We start from the raw sequence: 10,552 nt of genomic DNA on the forward strand, positions 1-10,552 counted from the left end.
ACTAATTTTTCAACAACCTCACACCCTTCGGTTCCTCCCTGGGAGGCCTGGATGGCTCTGCTGTAGCCGCTGCTGTTGCCATGAAGCCCCAACGCAAACACTGCCTACGGCTAAGCCCCAGGCCCGGGGCACCCACGGCACCCAGGGTGCTGGCAGTTGCGGGGCGGGTGGAAGAGGCTGAGCTCCGGGTGCACAAACGGCACGAGCAGAGAGCAGCCCTGAATCAGTGACCAGCCCGTGTCGCAAAGGTCAAATCCTCGATCAGCCCCGCTGACTGACTAGGCTGACTTCAGCCCTCTCCCTGCAGTTGCGTCCAGGCAGGTGGCTCTCTGCAAGGCTGCGATGTGGCCCTCCCGGAAAGAACAGGCTTCTCTCGCCTAAAGCCTCTTTGCGAGTTAACCGTTTGTGCAGTTTTCAGCCCCGGGCACAGATTAAAGTCCAGGACGGCACAAAGGGAGGCAGAAGGCTGCTCCAGTAAAGGGCCGGAAGGCTCCAGGTACCAAAGGCCGAGCTATCAGAAAAATTAGAAGTAACATCTTTTTGCCCCCTCCTTTCTAGTGTTTCTTAGTGCTTAACTCTGCCATCATTTTCCAGGGCCTAAAAAAGAAGAGAAAGAGTAGCTCTTCTGGTGCCTGGCCCTGGGTTGCACCCCCAGGCAGCTGGGCCGGACACGGGCGTGGCAGTGAGGTGGCTGAGGGGCGGGTGGGGACCTGGCGGAGCAGTTCACCCTCAGGCGGGCTGGCTTGCCTCATCCAGGGACTCTGGGACAGTCCGGCTCGCCAACGAGGCACAGCCTCTTCTTTCCTCTGCCCCCACAGAGGCACCAGCAGCGTGGGTGCCTGCCCAAGACCGAGTGTGGCTCTACCCACCCCGTGTGAGCCCAGGCAGACCTCAAGCAGGGCTGGCAGCGCCCCTCAGCTGGGACACAACGTGAGAAAGGTCGTGACTTTGGTGAGCTGAGCCCTAACGCCCCCCCAAGATCATGGCCTCCCCCGCGCCTGCCTTGCCCCAGGGGGAAATCAAAGCACCATCCAGGAAGCACCAACAAAGGCTAAGAGTGTAATGAACACACGCACACACAGGCAAAAGCTGCAGCACTTGTGAGAGCGGCTCTGGGACTGGGTCTGAGGGAACCTTCTCCAGAAAGTCGCATCTGCTCTGCCTTTGAATGACGTGAGTGGGCTCTGGGGACAAAGGAGAATCCCAGAACCACGGGACCTGAGCGCTCCTCATCTTATAGGAGCAGAAGTTGAAGCTCTGAGCAGGGCGGTGGCTTCTCCAGAGGTGCCTTGTGGAGCGGCCTTCCTGCGGGTGGCCATGCCGGGTGGGGCAGTTCAGTCCTGGGTGTGAGGAGCCCATGGCGGGCTCGGCCCCCAGCGCCGCCCACAGCCCCTCAGAGGGGTCTAGCTACCTCCCATTCCCACTGCCCTCTAGCTGTTGGGTTCACTCAGCCGCTGCCTCTTCCCTCCCCAGGCCAGGCCCTCTCTGAGAGGATGATGCTGGCCCCTGGCCCCTTCTAACTGCTGCCTTCCAGAGCCTCCCAGCCCACCCGGCATCGCCCAGAGGCCCTCTGGCCCGCAGCCCACTGAGCCAGCCCTGCTTTCTGGACCTGCAGGAGGTTCTGTGTCCTGAGAATCATTTGTGGCCCAGAGATGGCTGCAGTGCTTTCTCTTCCTCTCACTGGATTTTCTGGAGACCACATTCAAGCAAGAAGAGTCTGACTTTTTCTGTGCACAAGCTGCTCTTGAAAAGCATTCAGTTTTTCTCCCTGCTTTAAGAAGAAGATCAGTCTACAGTCCATAGTTATTTACTGCTTTGAGTTTGAATGAAATTGAGAACAGGATAAGTGACTTGTAGGATTTGAATTCCACTTGGATTACACCCACAAAGTGGTCAGTACTCTCGAGCACTGGTAGAAGCGAGGTTTCTGCTCCTGCTGACACCTCCGAGAGCTGTCAGGGGGGAAGTCATCACACTGGGGTTTGACGGGTGCCTCGCCAATCACACAATCCACTCCTCTTCTCCCTCCCATGCCATGTTAGCAATAAAATGCCACGACAGGAGGGCGAAGGGGAGCGTGTACTCGATGAATGGCACAGCTCAAGCCCGCTTCCCCAAGCTGAGCTGACAAAGCCTGCCACCCTCTCTGGAGGGCCCAGCCCCCCTGACAGGAAAGCCAGAATTCAACCAGGCAAGCCTTGCGGCATCGGTGGGCACTGCCACCCTCCAGTGCAAGGGTCGCCCTTGGTACGGAAGTCTGGCTTCAGGCAGCAGTGACCAGACTGTCTGGGGGTCTGGCAGACCTGGCACCAACCCCCTGAGGGCCCCAGCTGGCCTGCCCTGTGCTCCCCGGGCAGGGATGCCAGACCTCCCTCTCTAGCAGGAAGAGTAGTTTGAATGATCTCAACTAGCAGTACAAGATTCTCCCCCAGCAAAATGGAAAATGTGATTTACTTTGAGAGGAATACGTTGGTGACCACAGGTGAGGAGGGGAGAGCCACCTTCGCTCGCAGTCCTGACACACTCCGTCCCTGCTTGTCAACAGCCAGCTCTCCCACCCCTAGGGATGGGAGATTCCAGCTGGGTGATTCGGCCCCGCTCCCCACTGCCTAGAGGACAGACAGACGGTACACGGCGCTACCAACTGTGCGGGCGGAACACGCTTCTCCACATCTTGACAAAGCTACTCAAACCGCAGCTCTGCAGCAAAAACCTGTCTGCCTCCACACGTGATGGCCCTTTCGCTGTCTTTTTTACAAAGCACAGCACATCATCCCCTCCATTCACCTGCTTTTAACTCTGAGACGCCAGAAGCCTGAGATGGGCCATGGTGGTCCCTGGGGTTACATGCGGCTCTGGAGGAACTCTAGGAGGCATTCCTTTTATGTGATAAAGAACACACTGAGGGCATCAGGGGCCATCGAAGGAACCGTCACTGACCAAGGACAGCGTCCCCCAGCCAGGGGTGCTACCTGGGCTCAAGATGCAGGGAGACGCCCCCCTTCCACCGTCACTTACAACGCCCCTTGGGAGAAGCAAGTCAACAGAGGAAACAGAAAATGAACATATTTTTCCTGCCATAAAAAGCTCAGGCTAAATCAAGACATTTCTTCCTCCCAAATTGTTTTTCCTAGTTACTAAAAAAGTATCAAATGTTTGCTTTTGTCCAAAGATATTATATATCCTAGAATTTCTTCAAAATAATATTTAGCTATAGTTTTTCAGCTCCCTTTCTAAAACTTCTAATACCACAAGTTTTAATACTTTAGTGCCATTTAAAAAATTCTTCATTATGACAGGTATCAGAGCAATCACCATGCAATTATTATTGGAATCATAGTTTAGAAAAGGAGAGTGCGGCTTCCCTGGCAAAATTCGTAAATGTTTGCCCAGTCATTGAAATCGGATGGGAGTGTACCATGGCAGCCACTTTGGGATTGTGTTATTTGTTCGTTTGAACCTGAAGGGACTGTTGCATTTTCAGGTTATGTATAGCTACTCACACAGCCACAGCATATAAATTCACATGATAAGTGTGCTTTCTCCTCCTTCGGGGGAACTTTAAAGGATAAAAAGCACTGAGGTGGGACCCTTAAATAAATTAGCTGTATCTAAATCTTTCAACTTTCTCTTCCTCTCTTAAGAGTGTAATCACTGAGAATTAAAATTTTTATAAATTGTCTTGGACCTTAGCATCCAAGACAAGAAGGGCAAGATGAATGCCTCTTGGGGACCCTAAAGGAGAAAGCCCAGCACAGCCGTAAACGGGAGGACCCAGGAGGGCTGCAGGGTTTCTCAAGGAAGCCCTCAGAGCCCCAGACAGGTGGAATCCAACTTGTTTCTCTTCCCTCTCCCAACCATTTACACAGGCCACAGAGGACTCCCAGGCAGAAATGAACCAAATAAGACAACGAAGTCTGGCATGTTCGACCTCCCTTTTACATGGCCAGACACTCCTACCATCAGCAAGAATCCTGGGAGCAAAATACAGAGACTGGGGGATAGGCTTCCACCTCAGGCCCCCATACCACCGCCCTTCTAAAGGGGCCACAGCAGCTGAGCTGCAGATGCCCTTCCACGGAGCAAGTAGGGGAGGGGCCGACCTGCCTCCTGCTCTGAACCACTGGGTTGTGGGGAGTTGAAATCTCACAAAAGCACTTTTGTGTGGCTTCGCTTCCCATTACTATCACACTGCCAAAAACTACAGCAACAATACAGTGAAAGCACATAAAAGCCGACACAGACTTGATAGCTAAGCACAAGCACGTGTTGGCCACTCGAGGGCACCATTTGGAGGGGGCTTTGCCTACCTGGCAGACAAGCCCCAATCCTCTGCAGGAGTCTGCCCCAGGACACCTCCGGGCCTCTTTCAAACCCAAGGAGTCTCCTCCCAGCTCCTTAGGAAAACCTCCTGGCAGGTCTCTAGGGAAAGCCATAGCGCCCCCCTTTCCCCATCCCCAGACATTGCACTAGCTTCCTCCTGCGCGCCCCCGGTCTACCCAGCTTAGGAGCTGCAGAAACTGACAGATGCCACGCACCCCCGACCCGATGACATGTAAGGTCAGACTGGCGCTTTAAAACCTCTCCCCCATCTCACCTCCCCACTCCGAAAATTTTCTTTCCACTTTCTAGATCATTCCCAATTGGAATTTGTATTTTTAAAAAAAGGTGGTGCTGACCGTTGCAGAGATCTGGGAAGCTCCACAATGCAGTCTTTCCGACAAATGTTCCTTTTCAAAACCGGGAGAATGTTAGACTTTGAAAGTTCAAGGGAAGAGATAAGGCCTTTTGCAGCGGTTCCTCCCCAGAATAAATGGCCCCGATGCAACTCAAGCCTTCGGAAAGGGCATTACAGCGCTTCCGTCGATCTCAGGTGCAACACCGGGAACTCTGCCCCTCAGCTGGCCGTGCCCCACACTCAGCCAGAAACAAAAAGGGGTGAAATGAGACTCAAGTATCCCTTTAGCTCCCCCATTCTGAAGCCCCCAAGTCCCTAACCCGTTTCTACCCGATTTGGTGCCAGTTACTGTAACAGCAATGCAAAGCCATCCTCTCCCCAAAAGGGGGCGGTGGGCGCAATGGTGATCTGTTTGCAAAATACACATGACTGTGACATTCGGTAGCGTCGAGGTCATCTCTCCCCAGGGCTTTCGGATGCTTCCACCGTAAATGTGCGCATGAGTGACGAAGTGTGTGGGTGTGAGTGTTGGTGTGTGAACGTGCGCGCTCCCTCCTCCGTGCGGCCGCCGGGCCAGACTCCGACACGCACCCACGCTAGGTGACAGGCTCGGCCCGAAGCTGCTCTCAGCGGGGAGTCCGTGGTGGCGCGGCTGCCCCCTCCGTGGCCCGGCCTGGCCCGCATGCTACCTGCAGCCGCACGCCTCCACCACCATGTCCTCGTATTGCTTGTAGACCACGTTGTTGGCGGCGTCGATGTAGAGGATGCTGATGGGGCTGAGGCGCGCGGGCACGCAGCAGGAGGCCGGCGCGGCATCCGGCGCCATGGAGTTGAGCAGTGTCTGAATGATGGCGTGGTTGGTGGGCTCAAGGTGCGAGCGCAGCGGGAAGTCGCAAACGCCCTCGCAGTGGTACGCTTCGTAGTCCAGCGGCGCAATGATCCAGTCGTCCCAGCCCAGCTCCTTGAAGTCCACGTGCAGGGGCTTGCGGCTACAGCGGCTCCGGCCCCTGCGCCCGTGGCTCCGGCCCTCGCCCCCGCCGCTGCCCTGCGCTGCCCGAGTCCCGGCCAACGCCGTCCGCCGCCGCCTGCGGCCGCCGATGACCACCGTCGGCAACCCCATGCCAGGTCCCTGATCCGGCGGCGGCTCCGCTGCCAGTGCGGCCCCGAGCGCGCGGGCCTGGGCGCGGATCTCTCGGAACAGGCTCTCCTTCCTCTGCGTGCGGGAGGAGACGACCAGCAGCGCGCGCTCCTCCGCCGCCGCTCCGCCTCCGCCCCGCGAGTCGAAGCCCAGCAGCCGCAGTGCCAGCGGGACCGGCGCGGGACCCGCCACTCCGCGCAGCAAGAGGCAGAACGCGCGGGTGGCGCGCGGCTCCCGGCGGTGGCGCCGCAAGGCGTCCGCCACGTCGAACACCTCCCAGCGCGCGGCGTCCAGGGGCTCGGCGGCCCGGGAATGCAGCAAGCGCGGCGCGCGCGCGGCGCTGGGGCACGTGGACAGCAGCAGCAACGGGGGAGTCGCGCTGCCGGGGCCCCGCTCCGGAGACTCGCGGCGCAGCACGCGCAGCTCCGCGCCCACCACCTCGTCGGCGTCGGGAAGGCTGGACACGTCGAACAGGAAGTTCAGGCCGGTCTCGGCTGCCGATTCGTCTGCAGGGGACGGGCAGAGACAGAGAAAGCGGTGTGAGAGCGAAGCCGGCACGCCTGGCCGCGGGGCCTCCTAACTGCAAATAGCCCAACTGCCCTGGACGTGAGAACAAGGCTCGCTGGAGCCGGCGCCTGCCTGGGCGTCTCGGCTCCAGCCGGAAAGCCGCCAGCCTGGTCCAGAAGAAAGGGAGCCTTAGGTTCAGATTATCTGGATCTGGGTTTTGGTTCATCGAGCCAAACGATTTCCTACAACCCACGGACATCAACTGAACGCACCCCCGCGCCCGAGACCAAGACTTAAGGCCACTACAGTTCCGCTGGCTGCCCCAGAGCCATGGGTTTTCGAAGACTAGGTCGGAGGCCAGATTTTCGGCCGGTGGCGGAAAGAAGGCCCGGTGGGCGCATCAGAAGCCGTGCGCCTCTTCAAGACCTGGAGGCCAGGCCGGCCGCGGTAAGGGGACTGCTCGTTATGGCCCTGCTTAGCCGCCAAGAGAGCCTCGGAGTCCCGGCTGTGCGAAAACGGAAAATTCTTGTCCCCTGTAAACTGCTTCTGCTACCTCTCTTCCCCAGCCCAGCCTGGACATTCCAGCCGGCCACGATCTCCCATGCAGGCGCAGGCGGGGGCTCGTCTAGAAGGGGAACGCGCCCTCAGGGCTGCAGAGACCCTTTAGTGCCTCCAGCCTCCTTGCTTTGCTGAAGGGGAACTGAGGCCCAGATTAGGGGCCCGGCTCAGCCCCTGGTCGCGATGGGGAACTCCAGGCTCAGCTCCTCCCAGTGTTTCCGCCACCTCCGACGGAGGGGAAAGGTGGCAAAGGAGCGCAAGCAACCTTCTGGGAAGGGTTTGAGGCAGCCGGGACTGCCTTGCTGCAGTGAGGGCAGCGAACAGAGTGAGGTCTCCCGGCCAGTACCCTCTGGTCCCCTCGCAGACTTATTCTTTCCCTCCGTTACGACTCAACTCGGGCTTTGGGATTTTACTTCTGGTTGTGGGCACTTTTTTCTTTTGGGGCTCAGAAAGGAGAAAAGAGTTGAAATTCCACCAAGCAGCAGATAAGGAGCTCCCTTTGAAGAAGGTCATATGGTTTCGTTTTGCCCCAAACGCGAAGAGACTGTGCAGACTCCCCCCACTATTGGAGATTTGCTCACCAACCACAGATGCCAAGCCATCGACTCCTGGGGTCTGAAATCTGGGTGCTGCCGGTGACCTCAGGCAGCCCTGCTCCAAGCTGAGGCTCAGGGTGGAGAGGGAAGCAGGAGAGGTACTGGGCAAGTGCTCCCCCACCCCTCCCCCATGCTTTCTCCCAAGGCCTTGCTCGCTGCCACACGTTCTCTGAGCTTCTCCCGCGGCCTCTCTCAGCTTTGAGATGCTGCCACTGCATCCTCTCCCTCCAGAGGGAGGAAGGAGAGGCAGCCTTACTAGCCTTGCCAACCAAGCAGAGCTCCCCAGGAAAGGATTTAGCTCAGGCTGAGACTACTGAAGGCCTAACTCGACCTAAGAAAGAACATCTGGTGCCTCTACAAGCTTAGGGCCCTGCACATCTCACCTCTCCCACAGCTGGGAGCCCACTCAGCAGTGTTAGGGCTGGGGCCTTCCCTGGCTCTGTACACCAGGACTCGGGCTCCCTATGAGCACCCTAGCATCCCATTCAGGATGCATGCCAGGCCCTCGGAGAATGCTTGAAAGTTCCCACCAGGCTATAAGGCCATTTGGGCCCAGGATGCCCCTGTATCCCAAATAAAGCAGTCTGTGTAGACATTATGTGTATGTTGGAGGGGACGAGAGATTAGATCACTGCCCCGCCTCTACCTGCTTTCCCAGGCTAGGGTCGGGCATATACAACCCCCAGTGGCTCCCAGGCAGGACCTGGATTGCAGCAGCACTTACTTTCCGGCCCTATTTGCCTTTCCTTCCTTTCTGCCTTCCATGCTGAGTCTCTGGCTGGATAGAATTAAGGCCGAAATTACTTGCATTTCCGCCTGAAATTAGTTAAATTTTCCCTATCTGTCTGTTTTAATGGCTTCAATAGAGATTAATAAAATCCAGATGACACTCACCAACCACCACAGTCTCACCCAAGTCCTACCTTTGGAGGGCTCAGGGCGTAGTAAGGTGGGGTACTTGGTCTCAGAGAGGCCTGCATTCCTGCAGGGTCGCTGGCCCTCCTCTCCTCTCTACACAACCGGAGTCCTTCACCTCTGGCTCCCCCAGGGGCCCAGCACAAGGCAGGCACCCATAGCTACACACCTCTACCCAGACGCAGCCTGCTGAGAAGGGCCCTCCCCATACCTGGTGATGCCACCAGCCTCTCCAGAGCCATTTACTTTAGTCTGATGCCTGCTGTGTCCCGCATTCCCCTCCGTTTTCCCCAGTTTGTACGGCCCCCTTAAGACTGGGAACTGCAGAGCAACGAAGCAGCCGCCACCACCACCACTGCGCAGTCCCTCTGGGCCGGACCCCCTCCTTGCTTCTCCGGATCTCCAACACAGCCTGCCTCCTTGAGGGGACCCGCCGGCCGGCAGGGCCAGGGCAGCCCGGCGGAGGGACGGGCTCAGCCCTCCGGGGCCGGGCGCCGCAAGCTGCCGCGGCTCTAGCCACAGTCCAGGCGCTGCGGGTTCGGGTGCGTGGGCCTCGGCGAACTTTCTAACACCTGAGGCTGGGATGTGCCGGGACCGAGGGCCCCCGAATGGAATGGTGCCGGGGCAAGGCTCCGGCGGTGACCTCAGCCTAGGACCCGACAGGATGGACGGGCGCAGTGGAGGTGTGAGTACCTTGGGTCGCCTGGTCTGCGAAGCCGGTGATTGTGTCCGCGCGGCCGTGGCGGCCAGAACCCGAGGTGGAGGCGGCGACTGCCCCGGCCGGAGCCCTCCCGGCCAGGCTCCGGTAAAGCGACATCATGAACTGGTGCGGCACCACCGAGCCGTTCCTGAAGCCGGAGCCCGCGGCGCGGCGCGCGGCGCGGGGCCCGGGAGCCGCGGCGGCCGGGGCAGCGGAGGCGCCCGCAGTCGCGGCGAGGGTCCTCCCGCCGCCGCCGCCCCCCGGACTCCCGGTCGGCCCTGCCCCCGCCGCTCGCAGCACGGCGGCCGCTTCGAGCCCGTCGCGGGGGCGGCAAGCGCTCAGCAGCCAGAGGCACAGCGCGGCGGTCGCGCTCAGGTCCATGGGCTCCGAGGGCCAGGCGGGCGGGCGGCGCGGGCTCCGTGGCTTCGGGAAGTCCCCCGGCGCCTTTTGAACATAGTGTTTAATAATGGGGGAAGTGTGCGCAGCAAGCTGCGGCCCCCCCTCCTCTCCCACCCCACCCCCGCCCAACGCCCGGAGCAGCGCCCCCTGCTGAACACTCGGGCGGCAGCGCCGCGCCCCCTACTCCGGCCTAACGCTGAGCCCAGGGCCGGAGCCTCCTCCCCCCGCCGAAGCGCTTCGCCCCCACTCTCGCCAGGCGAGTGTCACCGGCCGGAGGCTCCCGCCACAAACCGGGGCCCCGCCTCGCGCTCCCAGGGCAAAGTGACCCCCTCCGCCCTCGCTGCGCCCGGGCCAAATGCGCCCTCGGGAGTCAGAGGCTCCGATACACCGCGCGTACCCGCCCAGCGTCTTCCCCACTCCCCTGCGGAGAAGCACCCGCCCCCCGCCCGCTCCTGTTCTGCAGGAGCCCGAGACGCCAGAAGTGCGGCCGCGGCGGGGCTCGGCCTCGCCTGTCAGTGTCACGATCCCGTGGCCACCGCGCACAGAGAGGCCACCAGGGCGCGCAGGGTGGACACAAAAGCGCGTTTTTGATCACCGGTTCCGCGGTTCCCCACCCTGGCACAGCTTCCAAAGATCGCAGCGGGAGGCCGGAGCAGGGGAGGGGACCCGTAGGGAAGAGAGGGCTAGCGGCTGGAAGGGCAGGCCGGAAGGACAGCGGGACAAGGACCGACGGTCGAAAATCAAAGGTTTGGGCGCGGAACACGCGCTTAGACGGGAGCCAGGATCTTAAAGGAGCTCAGGAACCACGAAGGCAGCCCCAGGGTGATGAGGGGACTCCCGCGCGGGAGCGGCTCCCCGAGTTCGTCTGTGCGTCGAAAGTGAGGACCTTCCGCCCGCCTCCCAGGGGACCTGGCTAACAGAAACGGGCTACCGGGTATGTTGGGGCGCAGGCAGAGCCGGGAGGGCGGGCGGTGAAGAGCCTCGGGGTGGCGCCTCCGTACTTCCTTCCCGGGCCTCGGTTCTCCCGCAGGGCGGGGGATGGATGGCGGGGGCGACCGGGA

The 10,552-nt window shown here is 60.0% G+C and overlaps 1 protein-coding gene across 2 annotated transcripts; it reads right to left on the minus strand.

The window, feature by feature from the left end:
• Positions 1-3,925: 3,925 nt before the first annotated feature.
• On the minus strand, positions 3,926-9,473 carry GDF7 (growth differentiation factor 7; the record flags this gene model as incomplete). 2 transcript variants are annotated; one of them, XM_082358445.1, is made up of 2 exons in its annotated part: positions 3,926-6,310; positions 9,086-9,473. In XM_082358445.1, 2 exons carry the CDS (start codon positions 9,471-9,473, stop codon positions 5,364-5,366), a joined length of 1,335 nt encoding a protein of 444 aa, XP_082214571.1. In that variant the 3' UTR covers positions 3,926-5,363. The 2 variants fall into 2 exon arrangements, with proteins under 2 accessions (XP_082214571.1, XP_082214570.1); XM_082358444.1 differs by having other exon boundaries at positions 3,926-6,322.
• Between the last annotated feature and the right edge of the window lie 1,079 nt (positions 9,474-10,552).

The sequence above is a fragment of the Balaenoptera borealis genome, assembly GCF_965194805.1.
Source record: "Balaenoptera borealis genome assembly, chromosome: 15".
Classification (NCBI taxonomy): Eukaryota; Metazoa; Chordata; class Mammalia; order Artiodactyla; family Balaenopteridae; genus Balaenoptera; species Balaenoptera borealis.